This window comes from Montipora capricornis, chromosome 6 (assembly GCF_036669925.1).
Source record: "Montipora capricornis isolate CH-2021 chromosome 6, ASM3666992v2, whole genome shotgun sequence".
NCBI lineage: Eukaryota > Metazoa > Cnidaria > Anthozoa > Scleractinia > Acroporidae > Montipora > Montipora capricornis.
The window spans coordinates 6,116,892-6,134,532 of NC_090888.1; the positions used below are offsets into that span (position 1 = coordinate 6,116,892).

The 17,641-nt window shown below is 40.4% G+C and overlaps 1 protein-coding gene across 1 annotated transcript; it reads right to left on the reverse strand.

Moving 5' to 3' along the window:
* Positions 1 to 1,265: 1,265 nt before the first annotated feature.
* On the reverse strand, positions 1,266 to 13,766 carry LOC138054631 (uncharacterized). The gene is made up of 6 exons (XM_068901123.1): positions 13,592 to 13,766; positions 9,779 to 11,145; positions 7,721 to 7,864; positions 6,549 to 6,685; positions 5,594 to 5,756; positions 1,266 to 1,627 (listed from the first exon to the last, which is right to left on the reverse strand). The coding sequence occupies exons 1-6, from the start codon at positions 13,702 to 13,704 to the stop codon at positions 1,431 to 1,433; spliced, it is 2,121 nt and encodes a 706-aa protein (XP_068757224.1). The 5' UTR covers positions 13,705 to 13,766; the 3' UTR covers positions 1,266 to 1,430.
* Positions 13,767 to 17,641: the final 3,875 nt, after the last annotated feature.

Consider the following 17,641-nt stretch of genomic DNA (forward strand, 5'->3'; position numbering starts at 1 on the left):
AAATGGAACTGTCATGTGCTAGCAGCTGCTTCCACAGGGAGCCCACACAATCTGTTTGTGTAGCCGATTGTTATTTTATAGTAAATGTACTGGATTTACCGTTTACTTCACCTATAGCGATATATCGTTAACTATGTATGTAAATCAATGATAAATAAACGTTGAGTTACCTTACCTGTGGTTTATAGTCGTCCTTTTACCTCAAAAGCGGTTTTTTGAGCGATTTTGAATGAATTTGAGTTCGCCGTTGACTTTCGTTTCCGTGGAAAAACAAGATTACTGATCATGTGAGTGAAAACACGCTATTGAGGTTAAAGACACTCGTTAATTTCCCTTGAATTTAAGTTAACTGGTGCAGTCAATTTCCGATCACATCACCTAACACTACTACTGCCCACTTATTTCTAATTTAGTCCTTGTTAAAGTGCCCATATGTTTTTTTTCTTCAGATTTTGAAAGTGTGTTTGCTGAACACCTGACTGGCAAAATCTGAGCTTTGATTTTTATACAAAGGCCGTTTACTTTGAGTGTGAGTTTTGGATTTCACGGTCCGCCATTACTCACTTTTAAAATTGATCGATTGGACCTCAAGCAGGGGCACCCAACGAGAATATTGTTCAAAACCACTTAAAAATACAGTTGTTAAACATATTTTAGTATTTAAACGGTAGATATAGGCATATTTTCATCCCCTAAAATTTTTTCATCTGGTCGGATCTCCTAGCTGAAAGTCTAGTGATCTGAAAATTTTAGGGATGAAAACTTATCTTTTCGAAAATTTCAGGCAGAAAAAAGGCTCCCGAAAACTCTAGGTGACCCTTTTAGGGTAAAAATCCGTTAAAAATGGGCAATTGTACCCTTTTTTAGATGTTCGAAAATCCTAGGAGAGGCAGGCAAGCAAGAAATTTTACAACAAATGCTCCGAAAATTCTAGATCTCAAATTCTCTTCCGAACAGATATTTTCCGAAAATTGACGTTGGGCGCCCCTGCTCAAGGAAAAATGACGTCAAAAGCTCACTAGCTTAAAATTTCAGCGTGTGAGTGCAGCTTATTATATATACAAACCGCGAGTTTAAAGTCTGAAAGCCCAAAACTCCCGTGCTGCATAATAATTCTGTGGCGTACACACGCATTACATTCTTAAACTAGTGAGCCTTCGACGTCATTTTCTCCTCGATCCAGTTCTCTCAAGATCTTAAAGTTAGTAATGGCGAAGCATTAAATAGGGAAATTCCAGTTAAAATAAGCAGGGGTCTTTTTAAAATCAAGGCTTAAAAGTTTGGCCACTTAGTGTTTAGTTCACATAGTTTTGAAATCCAAAGAAAAATAACTTGGTTTTTGGTCACAGGGTCACTTTAAAGAAATATGATAGAAAACTGAACTGTAACATTACTATTGTTATATCGTATTGCATGGAAAAGTCTCGCTTTTACAGAGGAATCTCTTCGCAATCTTGAACGTCGGGACTCCAAGTTTTTCCGGACCGAGTGACCACGATCTTCTCCTTTGTCCTCGCTGTATTTTTAGCTGCATTCGAGGAGCACCGATTCCTTAACATGGCTATTTTGACTCTGTATAGCTCCAGGGACCTTCCACTCACAGCAAATGACAAGAAGATGAACAGACCTGTGAAACATGCATAAATAAAACCACTAAATGCAGTGGAAGAAGGAAATGCAAAGAACAATTTAATATTCACTATATTTGGAAATCTTAGCCTCTTAGAGTTAACGGTACACATTCTGCATGTGCCCACTTCAAGTGGAATGTCACTTGAGCCGGCTATCTACCACAAAGCAGGAAGGCTTACCGCTTAAAAACTTGGCGTGGTATGTTGCCACCTTATTTATTTATTTATTTATTTATTTATTTATTTTACCGAAGCTGCGATTGGTCTGACCAGCGAAGGTAGATTATTTCTTGCTTGAAATCTTAGAAGCAGATCCAACCTATAATGCGCTTCACGGTTTACTGAGCACTGGTTGTTGATAACGATGACGATGATGATGACACTTTTGAAGCGTGGCCAGAGGGAATTGTGTTAGTGCAAAAATCCAAACTTTCACTAAGATCAAGTCATTCAAAATGAGTATTTGTACTTATTTGTGACCACATCGTGCACAGAAAAGAGGTTGGAAATCGACGGAAAAGTTAACGACACTGAGGGAGGTACAACATTAATATGAGGAAACAAAAAGAAACTAAATTACAGGACTGGTGATTATAACAAATAAATCTTGTTCAATTAGAGTATTTAAAACAAAACCTTGGACAGTCAACAAACGATAAAAATTAACTGGCTTTGATTATGTGCAAAAAGATAATCTTGCAAGCTAAAAGATCCTCAACTATAGTCAGATTTTAAAATACGAGCACGGTTTAAATGCAAGGAAAATAATTGTTGACTTTTCAAAATTGGTCCGTTTCTCTTTCCATACTGACGTTAGGGAACGACAGTTATTTAGGTTAAGGAAGTAAAGGGGGAGACTATATCCTCAATTGTATCTGACCCTACAGCTCCTCGCAGCCTTGTTTTCTTCCTTCGGCTTAACAATCAACGGGCCTCTCATCTTACATGCTCCAGCCCTCACGATCATCCTTCTTAATCGTTCCAATGGAAAAGACAGCTTAAGAAATTATAGATGCCACTCAGGTCTTTAATAATTCCTCCACTTTCATTAGACCAGCATGGGACACAGCTCTAATGCCAAATTAACATTTAACAGCAGCCAACATGGCCGTCATGTATTCCTTGCGGCGCCGTTATTTTACTCAAGGTTGGCTGACCAACATCATGTTATCACTATTGCTGTTATTGGGCCAGGAATCGCTTCTCTACCTGATAAACTATGTTCCATCTGGTGTTTCACTGAAGATGTCAGACTCAGGAGATTAAATTTACCGCCAAGCCATCGCTATGGCTTACAAGACAACCCTAACAACTTCTACGTTGTCATCTCAGCCCTGCTATTAAGTAGAGATTTTAGTGTCAACCCGGGACCTGAAAGAGCTAGGTCAAGAGCAAGGCCAATTCTTTCGGTCGGGAGGAAAGGACAGTGTCGATCTGTAACCTGTCTCGTAATCAACGCGCAAAGTCTTAAAAGCATAAACAAAGCCGACGGCAAAAAAGTGTGCAACCTGTCTCGCTTTCAGGAACTTGTTCAATCCGAGCAGGCTGATGTTGTGTGGGTAACTGAGACCTGGCTGACTAGCTTCGTTGAAAACAAGGAAATTCTTCCAGTACTTTACGTCCGTGTTTAGTACCAAGGACCACCCAGAGCCGACACCAACGGAGCCTGAACCATCGGACCACACCCCGTGCGACGTCAGCTTTACCACGGAAGATGTATCGGAGGCTCTGCTAGCCCTTGACCCCAACAAGGCTACTGGTCCACACAGCATCCCCTGTCGTCTCCTCAAGGAAACAGCGCAGCAAATAGCTCGATCACTAACTCAACTGTTTAACCTGTCTCTCTGCTGCGGTACGCTCCCGGACGACTGGAAGAAGGAGAAAAAAAAGGAGAAAAACAGTACGTAGATAACTACCACCCAATCTCTCTCCTCTCAGTAGTCTCCAAGGTTCTTGAACGCTGTGTGCTGGGCAAAATACGTGACCACATATTCTGCCATATCAGCTGCATCCAACATGGCCTCACTTCAGGTAAATCTTGCACCACCCAACTTCTTGAAGTACATGATCACATCGGCTCGTTACTGGACCCTGGCAAGCAAACAGACATTATATACGTAAATATGTCGAAAGCATTCGACAAGGTCGATCATACTTTGTTGCTGATCAAGCTCCAGACCAACTTCTTCATCTCTGGAAACCTATTGTCATGGTTCCGGTTTTACTTGCTAGGCCGGAGACAACGAGTTGCCCTACTCGGTACCAGTTTCCCCGAGATGGATGTCCCGTCAGGAGTTCCCCAGGTTCCATTCTGGGCCCAATATTGTTTCTCTTGTATGTGAATGACCTCTCTGATGTTGTGGTGAACTCGAAAGTGTCCTCATTTGCTGGCGACACTAAGCTGTACCAGAGGGTTGACTCCACCCAAGACGCTATCCTCCTGCAAATCGACCTAGATAAACTGGAGGCCTGGTCTATCTCCTCAGGCTTGGTTTTCAACCAAAAAAAATGCAAGCAGCAGCACATCACAAGAAAGTTCAGCCCAGTTGAGGTCCAGCGCAAGATAAATGACAAGCCGCTAGAGGTCACCAATCACGAGAAAGACCTCGGAGTCTACGTTACTTCCGACTTAACGTGGAAAAAGCACACGCTCGAACAGTGCGCTAAGGCAAACAAGTTACTGGGGTTCATACGTAGATGTGCGAAGGACGTTCAAAACTCAAGCACCCACAGAACTCTCTACTTAGCCATCGTACGTCTTGCTCTTGGCTACGCCACTCAAGTGTGGTCTCCGCAAACAATAGACCTCATAAGACGCATCGAACGCGTCCAGCGACGCGCCTCAGAGTTTATTTTAGATCTACACTTCCTGTGTGAGGAAAGCTATAGAGACAGGCTCTTGTCAACTGATATTCTACCTATCTGTTATGGGTATCAGTTTTTGGACTTAGTCTTTTTCTTTAAGGCCACCAATGGTATTGTTTGTGCATCAGATGAGATGCTCCCTGGACGCATTGTTCCCACAAAGGTCACTAGAGCAAGCGCTAGCAATGCAAAATCTTTCAGACCAAAGAAATGCCGCACTTCTACTTATCAGCACTCCTTGTTTTTTTAAAGAACTTCTAGAATCTGGAACGCTCTCCCCCTGCAGTTAAGATATGAACATGTAACTCTAAACCAATTTAAATTTCTGCTCTCCTCATGCTACAAAGATGCACTTATCTCGCGCTTCGATATTGAGGACCCTAGAACCTGGAAATCTGTCTTCTTAAAATGTAATACGCCACGAAACCTTTCAGAGCCTATTTCGTGTCGTTATTAGTTTACTATATTTTACTATTTTATTCGAGTGTTTTGAACTTCGTTAATCTTGGGCCCACAGTAATTGGCGTCAGCTGTTGTGGACAACCTGCCTTAAGCCAGTTTATTTTTTTGTGTACGTCGTCATGTTTTGTTAACAGTTTATTTAGAAGGCGAAGTTTAATAAATAAATAAATAATGCGTTTAGGGTCAGGCCTCACTGTTTGTGTTGTGTACTTTTGTGCCCCATTGTTTCAGGAACCAATAGGCAAATCTTTGCTGACGTCATTCTTTACTCTTTGTCTCATTTACATACGTGTTTGCTGATAGAAGGCATCGTGCTATTAACAAATGTGTTAAACTTAGTTAAATTTCCAACGGGCGAGTTAGTAGCCATACAAAATAATAATAATTATAATAATAATAATAATAATAATAATAATAATAATAATAATAATAATAATAATAATAATAATAAAACGTATGCTAATGAGGAAAATATAAAAAAAAGTTCCCCTTCTAGCTAGAGACATTGCATGTAAGAGCTGCATGCGCCCTCGTCCAAAACTCAGGCTGGCATCATTATTGTGACATGTCAGAATATGCAACAAAAAAAAAAAGTAAAAGCAATTAGGAGATAAAACGAAGAAAGAGTAGAATACCTTGAAGACTGTTCAGAACAACATACGGGTACCACAGAAATGACAAAGCCTGAACGTTGGCAGTGATTCCAAGAATCCATGTTACTCCCATGACTGACGCCATTTTAACGCAAATCAAGGCTACGCCGGTGCTATGCCGCTGATTGGTTACCTTCTGCGTTCTCTGGCAAATAAAATTTATCCATTGATAATGTTGGACCAAGCAAGGAACACTTAACCGTTACACAAAGTGTGTTCCTTCTGCATGCGGAAGCGTGTCTGGTTTAAGAGGCAGTCGCCGATGGTTGTGCTACCTAATTTCTCCAACACTAGGCTCCCACTCCCCCCCCCCCCCCCGTCTCCTTTTCAGTGTAACTAACAAGGCAAAAATATGTGTTGAAACCTTCAACAGTCAACAATGAAAGAGGGAGAGGGCAGGGGAGTGGGAAAGGTAAGGTTGAAATTCTAGATACGGCGGGCATTACAAGCTAAAAAAAGTGTTTTTATTTATTTTTTTATTTTTTTATTTTTTTTAGCGTGATTGTCTCAGAAATTTTGGAACTTGTTGACGTCCTTATTATTTTTTTTGCAGTAAGGAACATAGACTTCCAGTCGGTACAGCATCAGTTCATATATTAGTCTCTTGTGAGCTGCATTTCATTTCCATTCGGCTACTCAGCAGTCACCGTGACAGTTAATTGATTGGTTATGATTGGCATATGCAGGCTATATTGAATCCATACCCTACAGTTGTCAATGAGGCACTCATGATCAGCTGTCCGTCTGTCAGTTCCAGCCTCGCAGTACAAGACCTTTGGATTTGTCGTTAGGCTGCTATCATCCTTTAGTCGAGGAGAGGATGTTCACTCATTTGGCGAGTGTGACAGTAACACTATTTTATTTATTCAGTGCATTAATATTGTTTCGCATGCTGCCCAAAAATCTGATAAATGCATATCTAATATCTTAGTCTTACCTTCCTTGTCTTCACAATGTGCAACACGGTACGCACCAATGCAAATGCATTGAAGAGCATTATCAATGCAATTGGTGCAACAAAGAAATAAAGAACAGCTTTGGGATTGTATATGAAACAATAAGACTCTCCTTCTCCTGTTGATCAAAGGGTGAAAATAATCTCAGTCTGAATTATGATTGCAGTTGCCATGAACTTTGGCAGCTGAAAAGGAAGCGGGAAGAATTCGTTCATTCTCGAAATTTTCCAGTAAAAACGAGGTAGTGAAATCAGAGGAAATAAATGGGTTCATGCTGAATGTGACATGCACTGTTAGTTATTTCCCATGATGAAATTGGGGCATTCCTGTCATCCGGGCATTTCTCTAGATGTTATCCAGTGAAGAAGCTAGGCGTAGGGCCTCTTTATCTAAATAATTCAAGAGATTTAAGTGTGATCATGGAGCCATGCAGTTTTTGTATATTGCGGGTTCACTAGGTCATGATTACTCTTCTTTCTTCTGCTTTATCTTAGAAGTTTCGTGAATATGCTTCTTTTCTAAGATGGCTATATATGAGCAAGGGCCATACAGTGAAAGTTTTATTTATTCTTTTTTGTGGCTTAACCTTGTTTTCGCGTTTCTAGGGGTTTTGCTTTTGCCTCGGGTGGGGCGGCCCTGTCACTCGTTCCTCGCTAGGGGCTGTGGCGGATGTGCCCTCACCTTGGCTGGGATCATGTAACAACAACAACAACAACTTTATTACTCTTTTCCTTGCAGAACAAGTTACAATAAAGAAAACTTGTTGTGTAAGGAAAAGGGTAATAAAGTTGTTGTTGTTGTTGTTGTTACATGATCCCAGCCAAGGTGTATATTTCGGTGTTTCTTAGGTTACGCGGATGCTAAATTTAAATTAACGGCCTAGTCCTGCGACCAACATGGCTTGGTCGAAATATCCTAAACATTATTTGTGTCCCAGCAAACAGAGCTCGCCCAAACCAACGCCTTGCCAAGAATATCAGTCTTTGTGCATGGAGCACAAAGCGTATTTTTTATCGCGAGGCTTTGATTTGTGACATTTAAATGTGTTTCTTGGGTTAACGTTAGCGAGTACAGGCGAGTAAACAACTATACAAAATGAGCTGCACTGCCGTAACACAGTCCTTTGAAATTCATTTTGACACAGCAGACCTACCGTATCCAATGAATCCTTTGCTGAGAATTTGGTCAATGATCACAAAGATGGACATGACAATAGCAGGAACTCCCCATCCAAACAAGCAATATTTCATTAAGCGTTTATTGTGGTTTCCTTGACGATTCGATCCACATCCGCCGTCTATGTTCAACAGAAAAAAACATTACATGTAACAATGACACTCGAATGTTTCGTCTCAGTAGAAGCGAGTAACGGACAGACATAAGGTGTGAGATTGCTGATGCAAAAAATTAAACCCAGTTAAAGTAGTAAGAATCTCCAGAGGCCTTTTTTTTTAAGAAAAAGAAAAAGAGAAAAGCATTTAGTGTGCTTTGGATTTTTTAAATTAAGCATCTGGTCGTTATTTTGGGAATAGGGTTCGAAAAAAAGCATCATTTTGTTTTGATAAGCATGCACAAATTGTAAGTAATAGTTTACCGTGCGAGAAGCTCAAACTAAATTGTGTCAATAGCGCTGCCATTTATAAGAGGGTCAAGACTACTTTGTCCCAGGTCTCAATTTTAGGGGCACCCAACGACCAATTTGTTGTAAAATGTATTATTATACCCCAGTTAATGAAAATAAATGTTATTAAGGCATTTTCAGGTGTTTTTCAGTGTTGCTGGGAAAATATTATCTGTTCCTTTTTCCCAGCAAGACACACAAGAAATTTCCCAGCAAGCTAGATAAAATTGGTTGGTTTCCCAGCCAGCTGATCAAATTTATTTCCCAGCCAGGAATTCCGCGCGCTTTCAAATCCCTCGATCCAAAACGACCGAACAAAAGCGACAAAACCGGGACAAACAGGTTTTTTCCGCAAGCGCAATCACTCTGACCAGCAGTCGTATGTTTGTGACTACTCTCTGGGAGAGGGATGGGGTTCTCTTTTTTTATTTTTTTTTTAGCCGTCCTCAGTCTTCAGAGTTTCTACAGCCAGCTCGGGTTGAAATGCTAGAAAAAGTCAGTAATTCCCAGGCAAAACCTCTATCAATAACATAATTTCCCAGCCAGCTAATCGAAACACCTGTATTTTTGCCAGCCAGCAAGATTCCTCTGGGGAACAGATAATGTGAGGAACAGATTCGTTGGGTGCCCCTGCAATTTAACCGTGTTGTCATGGCCAATGCTCATTGTCGGCCTTTGTCCTCAAGTGCGGCGCTAATTTGAGGGCGGCGCATTATTTAAAATTATTTCTGTATTCCTGGGGAGGGGGGAGGGTCGGGAAGAAAGGGAGAAGCTTATTTGCTTTTTTGTCCCAAATGAAGCGGTCATTGTCGCGGTTTTTCGTGAGCGGCGTTTATTCAAGTAAATACGCGTGATGACGTCTGACTAGCTGATTTCAATACCAAGCCTCGCATTCGAAAATCATACTTGTAAATTTTAGCCTGAGCTGAATTCTAAAGGAACAATCTTGTGAATAATTTTGGACAAACGAGGCTTAGTGGTGAAATTTTGAGCATGTGACGTCATCATGCATAGGGCCTATTAGATGCACGACTATTTTGACAAGCATCATGAAGTGTCCTCTTACTCTCCTCCCCAATTGTAACATCGTTCGCCTCTGGGGATACAAACCTTCAACTCCACAAATTGTCCCCCAAACTCCAGTCCTCAGAGGAAAGATAAACAGATGCATTTACGCAAACCAAAAAAAAGCTAACCCGTACACTTACACATCAGTGGCTTCATAGCTCAATTGGGTAGAGCGTCGCACCGGCATGGCGAGGTCACGGGTTCAAACGCCTGTCGAAGTCCAGAATTTTTTAGCCTTCTATATCCAATTGCTAAAACTGTGTTCATAACTGCAAGGATAATAGCTTCACTTGACTTACCTTATTGTTGCAAATAGGAAGCCAAGGCATGAACTTAAATGGACACTTCGTGTTGGAAATCAAAATCAGGCGCGCATCAAGTTACGTTCATTCAGCTCTGTGCATAATTGTTTTTAGCCGGTATCTTCTGTTTTCTGGAGGTGAAGGAGCCACATCATTCGAGATTACATATACTCTTTTAGAGCACCCCCTCACCCGAAAGTAAACGTACTCTTAAGCTTACCCGAGGAAGTAAATGTCTTGTGCACATCATATGCCATAGCATTCATCCACGTGAAAGAGCATAAGACAAAGTAATGAAGAAGAATGGCAATGACCTTGCATTGCTCACGACTGGAAGTCTTCATTGCTGCGAGAAAGACGCCTTGATACAGCAGCAAAGATAGCGACAAGTTGATAATGATCCTTCCAGGCAAGTTGCGCAGTTCAGAAAATATAGTGTAGGTTGCCAACAAGAGAAGGAGGGAAGCCATTGACATAATGCAACCAGCGAAAGTCATTATTTGGAGAGATGTTGGACTCGCTTTAGTGAGGTAGCCTGTGCTTCGCTGTTCGGCGACAAAGGTCGCATTTCTTGAAAAATTGATGCAAAGTAGCAAAATATTATCGCGAATTGTGTACCTCTTTTTCCCGTAAATCTTGCGGTGAGGTTTAATGTAGACCGTACCATTAGGTAGTTGTTCGTAATCACTGTGGTTGAAAGCCACGAAAGTGCAGTTCCAATTCATCAACAATCTCGTTTCGTTTGACTTAAAATCAACGGGTGCTGTTTGTTCATTCTGAGAAACGTGCGTGACAATTTGTGATCGGTGTAAACTGACAATGCTTTTACATTTTCCAGCGTATGGGTCGTACACCTCTTCAGAATCACAATGCCAAACGTGGTTTATATTTCGCTCCAGATTCATTTTTTTGTCTGTAACTGTAACCCTGTTCTCGAAGGAGGAAGTAAAATCAAACAGGATAGTCAGAGGCGGTGAAACAGGAAAACCTCCAAAAGTACAATCGATCTTCAAATAGCTGGGCTTAAATCCGTTACACAATGCGCATTGCAGATTTCGAAATCTTTTTATCTTTCTTTTTGAGCTCTCGAAACAAACAGGAAAAGCATACCCCAGGCACTGTGATTGGCAAAACGATCCATTTTTCTCCCGACCAATCCCCGAACAGTCTTGAAAACGAGGGATGCACTGCTTCAAGTATTGAACCCAAGATTCTCTGATTTTTACTGAACAGTTGGCATGCGCGAAGCGCATAAAATCACTGAGATTGAAAGAAGTTGTGTTAAACCATTCACTACACTCCGCCTCAACTCTCCAGTAGATTGTATTCACTGCGCCATTGCACCTTGCACAAAAAACATTTCTGTAAGCAATGCGCCTGTCGCGATCAAACACGGGCCAGTCATTAAAGAAATCACTTTGATCTTCATTTTGACATTTAGTGCGCACAATCTCATCTTTCCAGTCTCTCGGGCATGTGCTTCGGACTGCAAAACCAACATACTCTGGACCTTTTTGGTTTACGACAGGGCGACAGATTTCATGTTGGCTTAGTTGGTTTCCTCGAGAGTTGACTCGTTTTCTGCACCTGTAAATGATAACAACAATAACCACTTTATTAAAGTTTAATTATAACATAACAGAAGGAAAGCACGTGGGTGAGTGGTTACGACGAAAACACCTGACATCGTGCGCCGGGGAAAAAAAGTGCTTTCCCCCTCAAACTCCAGTGAAGATTAACCATTCTACCTAAGAAATGCTGAAATTTCTTCGCAGCTTTATGAGAAAAGATTTTTAATTCGTTAGTGGGTATTTTACTTGAACCATCGGCAAAGCGATTTGCAAGCCCAAGTGAAAGCCAGATCGATGAGTTAGAGAGCGAGAGGCATTCGAAAAAGACAAAGGATGTTACAAACTGTCACAAGAAGTTTTGGTTATGTTATACAACAAACAGAAACAGTTCAACGTGTACCATCGGTTTATAGTTTGCGTAAGCTCTCAAGAAGCTAATGTCCACTTGGCTCTCGCCTTGTGGGACTTTTACCGCAGGCAACTCTTTAACAATTATTCGACGAAGGTGAAGTAAATATTGGTGAATATTTACCGACCGACATAGTTGAGGTAAATGTTCCACAATATTCACTAAGCCTGAGACGAATATTTGTTTTGGTATTATTTTCAGCGGTGAATATCAAAAAAACTGCAAAAACCGGGCTAAAACATGACAAAAAAAGGCACTACTTTCATAAATACCAAAATACTCTTTGTTTTCTCTCAAGAATTTTGTGTACACATTGTTTGAATGTATTTTTTCTCGGTAACATTTTAAGTCCCAAGAGAACCTAGAAACAATGCTTTTGCAAAATTTTTAAGGGCAAAGAAAGAGTACTATTGTATTTTTGGAAGTGGCCAATATAACACCGAATTCTTATATTCACCGTTGAAAATTATATGCTAAACTCTTGTCTACCTGAACGCAAGTGCTTCACTAATTGCGGAGACTGTAAAACTGTAAACGAAATCACTTGTCAATAAAGCAAACCCAATCAAATGATAGGTTTAGGCGAGAGAGGAAAACGGGAGCTCCTGGAGGGAGAACTCCATGGGCAGAGTCAATCCAAATATGACGCCAAGTCTGAGAATCCAACCAAGGCCAAATTGATGGATGGGAAGGTCTCTAACCCTTGCGCCAATGCTCCACCCCATTCCCCTACCCTTCCCTCCGCCCCCTTTCATACGCTAAACAAAATCCAAGGAAACCATTGGTCAGTTTGTACTTCGTGGATTTTAATCCCCAAGGATATGATTATCGACCATTTAAAACCCATTGTTTTTTCATCACAGCAAAAGATGGACAATTTGATGAAAACTTTTCCTGCAAACATCTGCAGCGCTACTTCACACAGTACACGGATTTACTGCAAATGCGGTGCGAAAGGTTCTTACGTTCAATATTCCGAAGAGTAAATTAGGCAGGAAACCGTTGGCGATAATTATATTGATATAGCTTGGGTCGGCGTAATCAGTCTTACTGCATCCATTTAGAAGTCACTGATGATCCTTGTAATCTGATTGGCTCTAAACAGTGCGATTTATTCACAAATCGCACTATTTTTACTTTTTTTTGTTACTCTAAATCGCGAGTATTTCCCAGGAGCACTAAAACAAAACATCCAATCAGATTTCAAGGTTTGCTAAAGGAAGCCAATCAAATGGATGCAAATTGCATTGGAAGAAAAAGAAATCCATTGTGTGGCGTACTTTGCAACTTATGTTCCCAACTGGATCAATAAAATATTGGTAGTGACAAAAATCCTGCTTTTGAGTGATTTTAAAATAATTGTTTTAACATTTCTAAATGGATGTAATAAAGTGGTAATTAAACTTCGTGTCGTACAATTTTGGTCTTAAATGATACTTGTACACGTGATTTCAAATCAAACTCGCCCTGCGCACTTGTTCTATTTTGAAATCCCACGTATGATTTCATACCAAATTGCACTCCACTCAGTTCAATTACCATTATAAATAGGAGAATATAGAAGTAGGAGCCCATAAAACGTTGAATGATTTTGAATTGTTTTGTGCTATGTTTCGGCTAGCCAAACCAGGGCTTTTCATATACAATGAAAATTTGACTGTAATAACGGGTATTTTCGTGTGCTTTAATTAATGCGTAAGATTAAGATTAAGATTATAATACAAAAAATTAAGAGACAATGTGTTGTTTTCTCTTGAAAAAGGTCAAAAATTGAGAACATTTTTGTCCAAGCTTGTGATGATAAACAGAAAAGAAAGAGAGAAGTGGTCCTCTCAATTAATTATTTTGGTAATTTAAGCAATTTTCTCTTATAGACACTTGGAAAATTCAGGTGGTTTCGACGGGTGTAATTCTCTTTAGATTATATAGGTTATATAGAATACATTGATTATATAGCTTACATGTTATTTAGACTATATAGATAATATAGATTATATAGGTTACTAGATTATATTCAGGTTGTATAGACAGTCGCTTATAATTATTTACTCACAATTTGTTAAAATCAAAGCAGCAGTCGCCATATTCGTCACAAAATTTATCACAGAAACATCGTAATGGTTCTAAAACGCCCTTTGGATTATTCAAAGCGTTTCTCTCGTCCATACCACACCTATTGCTGCAACTGTATTTCTTCAAGTCCTTTCTCCACCGAAAATACTCTCCTTCAAAATCGCGGATTTGTTCATTCCAGTTTGTTCCCCACAGATCTACGCAGATGCTAATAATTATGTTAGACTCAGAACTGAATAAACAGCGAGAAAAACTTGTGTTTAAAAAGTTAAATCATTATAAAGATTTTAATAAGTGGTCATCGCCGCCATGTCACGGTGGACGTAATAAAAGATCTCTCATTAGATCCTTTTGTTCGTCCACCAGCAATTGTACATTACATCATTGTTATCTGTGTCTCTAGAGATTGGTTGCAAACCATCTATTGAAGAACAAAAAGGGAGGCACTATTGTAAGCTCAGAGGATATGCTAAGATAGACCACTAAAAATATCATAATAAACAATTATTGGATGAGGTTGAGCATGATATCATGAATTATCAAAACCGAGGTCTGTGTCTGAAGGCTTCGGCAGCTAACACAGACAGGAGGTTTTCATAATTCATGATATCATGCGAAAACCGAATTCAATAATTTATTATACATTTTTTAAACAATATGTGAAAGAAGACATTCATATGTTGAAAAATGCAATGAGGAGAACACTCCAGGGGGCTTAGTAACCAGGCAGACGTTGAACTTGACATGATAAAGGGAATATCTGCAGCAGACAATGCATTTATCATGTCACGTTCACAAGCTATTGTGAATTGATTGAATGCTCTCGACATATCAGATTTTTCATTGTGTCTGATGTATAATAATAATTTTTGTTTGGTCTCCAAATTTTTGCTAAATTATAGCATTGTTTTGAGTTTCTCTTCGGCCTTAAAATGGTCCTAAGAGAAAATAAGAAAATTAATTTAAATTCCTTATGGTGGTTTTTAAAGTGGCCTGTTAAAAACTTAAAAGACCATGTTACTTGTTATTGTTAAAAGCGGTAAGCGATGCCGATGGTCTGTTGGGTAATTCCGTGGACTGCTTTAAGCTTGTATGCTTGCGTGTGGTTAAATGATGACATATGGATACGGCGTTCTATATATTTTTAGTACATTTTTTTTGCTGCGCTGTAGTCGTCCTGACCACGACGTGAAATGACCGTATTTAAGGGTATTTGGAGTACGCCAGCAACTGATTCAGAAGAGAAATTTTTAAATTTTGTCTCCAAACGTGACAGCCACACCGTTAAAAGACCATGTTACTTGTTATTGTTAAAAGCGGTATGCGATGCCGATGGTCTGTTGGGTAATTCCGTGGACTGCTTTAAGCTTGTATGCTTGCGTGTGGTTAAATGATGACATATGGATACGACGTTCTATATATTTTTGGTACATTTTTTTTGCTGCGCTGTAGTCGTCCTGACTACGAGGTGAAATGACCGTATTTAAGGGTATTCCTTGAGTACGACAGCAACTGATTCAGAAGAGAAATTTTTAAATTTTGTCTCCAAACGTGACAGCCACACCGTTCATAATAGTTTTAATTCTTGAATGATTGTACCCATTTTCAATGCCAAATGAGTAATCGCGAAATAATATTGTTCTTCGTCCTTGGTTAAGCTCCAATTAATAGGGACCTCTGGATTCTAAGACGAGGACGAGAACGATTTTGACGGCCCGTACGATTAATCTTACTCTTTGTTAGCAGTGTAGGTTGCTCATTTATTCTTACTGCTAGTACCTGGCCTTTGGATGATCGAAAAATACAAAAACTGCTACCGTGTTGGTGACTTGCTTTGACTCGACGACATTCTTGCAAAACTTTGTTGTCAAGTTGAATTGTTCATATGCGTTTGCGGTTGTAGGTGAGGTTTGATGTTAGGGAGACGACGCCGACTACGAGAACGCAATAAAACAATAGATCTAACGTGCCAAAAAAAAACTGTGCACGCTCTGCACGTGCGTTCTACACTGGAGTCCATTTCTACGCCCTCTCGCTCTGACAGCGACGTGAATTGACCATATTTGAGGTGATGCGGAGGACGTTAGCACCTGTCCATAGTTTTAGATTTTCCCTCTGCTTATCCACACCTTTCTTGCCTATATCATTCGTGGAATGTCGATACACTCTTCTCATGCCGAGCGAATTGAGGTGAATAGGAAATAATATTAAGTAAAGCTATGATCTTCGCAGTTATGAACGCAATTTTTACAATTACGTAGAGAAGCCTGAAAAATTCAGGACTTCAACGGGGTTTGAACCCGTGACCTCGCGATTCCGGTGCGACGCTCTAACCATCTGAGCTATGTAGCCACTGACGTTGGGAGCTGGTCATTTGTGGGTTCTACTGGTCCCTTGAGGAATGAATCAATGATGAAATGGTATATGAATTGAATCATATATGAACTGCGTATATGAAATCAAGTAAAGCTATGATCTTCGCAGTTGTCCTTGCTTGAGATCCCATTAAATTCTGAGAATTATATAAAAAAGGCGTGGTAGCTATGACTAGTCAATCAACACGCAACAGGCAATCACAGTCTACCCGCATGCAGAGCTCTGTGGTAATTTGCGCAATAAGAAATCCCCCAAAGGAAATGTGTCTGCCCTACGTTGTAAGATTTTATCTTTCTTTTTTCTTTTCTCCAGTTACTTTTCTCTCTCTGTAAATATTAGCGAGTTTACGCAAGGAAGACGACGACGAAAGCAACGAGAACGTCATCTAAAAATATTATTTCCTATTATTGTAATAGCTTCGTTGTAGCCCCAAGTCGTTCGAAATGGAATTTGTGCACCAACATTGCAGGAATAAAATTGGCATGTATTGTGTGGTTGTCTGGGGAGAAAGCGAAAAATGTTTCATCATGTTTTCGCGTCCTCTACACAACCTGGTAGTTGGTCAATTCACGTCGTTGTCACGACGAGGGCGGCAAAGAAATGTACCAAAATGAATAATGCACGTGCAGGGCGTGCAGAGTTTTTTTTTTTACTCATTACAGCTATTGTTTTATGGCTTTTTCGTAGCCGGCATCGTCGTTCTTGCGTAATCTCCCTATTGTAACAGTGTTCCGACGTCGTCTCTCTGTTCAGTGTTGTTGGTTGTTGATTGCCATTTTGAATAATCTCTCGAGCTTGAAAGAATTCCGGTGAACAAAACAGAGCCTCAAGCGACTTCTTTTATGATAGTCGTCTTCGTATTTAAGTGCAGAGTAGACTTTATCAATCACTAGAGACTATTATTTTGGGGCTCTAATTTATTCGATCGCGAAAACTGAAGAGGCTAGAAAGGAATAGTGGATGTATTAAAATTTAATAACAATGCCAAACAATGGAGAAGATACGCAGAAGTGTTGATTGAAGGCCAAAACATATTTTAAGCAAACAGATAAAAAATGTTCATACCCTCAGACGGCGCAATAGACGGGATGCAGTTCCATCCTGTTGAAGTCATGAGAAAGGATTTGATAGCTTCCCCAGTTGGAAGACGTTGAGTAGTGACGGGAATGGTTATGTAGAAACTGTTGATTCCTTTGGCAAACATCTGTTCAATCAGGCTGTGAGGGATATGGATAGGCGGCTGAGGGGGAGGGTTAGAGGGCTCGGCATATTGAAAGCTCTCATTGGAAAGAATACCGCCAGGTGGTTTAGGAAGATCAGGGGGAGGAGGACCAGCAGGAGGTTGAGGCCGATCAGGGGAAGGAGGTCCGCTTGTTGGTTGGGCGCGATCAGAAGGAGCAGGAAGAGCAGGAGGACTGCCAAGAGGTTGGAGACCGCTAGGATATTGAGAACTACCAGGAGTTGGCGGGCTAGCGGGACGACGAAGAGCTTCAGTAGGAAGAGGTGGGAAGAGGAGAGGAAGCCAGTAATCTAGCCGAAGTCTCGTAGATGGTTTCAGGTCGACTGTAGGATGACTACTGCTTGTAGAAGGTTGAGGATCGCTTGAAGGCACTGTGGCGTAAGTGCTAGATTCAGCAAGTCCACCAACAGGTAG

What these genes read in the sequence shown, in the direction of transcription:
- LOC138054631 (XM_068901123.1), bottom strand. Translation starts at nt 13,704, where the DNA reads ATGGACGAGAGAAACGCTTTGAATAATCCAAAGGGCGTTTTAGAACCA. An exon ending in CAAGACATTTACTTCCTCGG is followed by an intron (nt 7,865 to 9,778) that starts GTAAGCTTAAGA and finishes TGTTGAACATAG; the next exon opens with ACGGCGGATGTGGATCGAAT. An exon ending in CAAAGGATTCATTGGATACG is followed by an intron (nt 6,686 to 7,720) that starts GTAGGTCTGCTG and finishes TTTGATCAACAG; the next exon opens with GAGAAGGAGAGTCTTATTGT.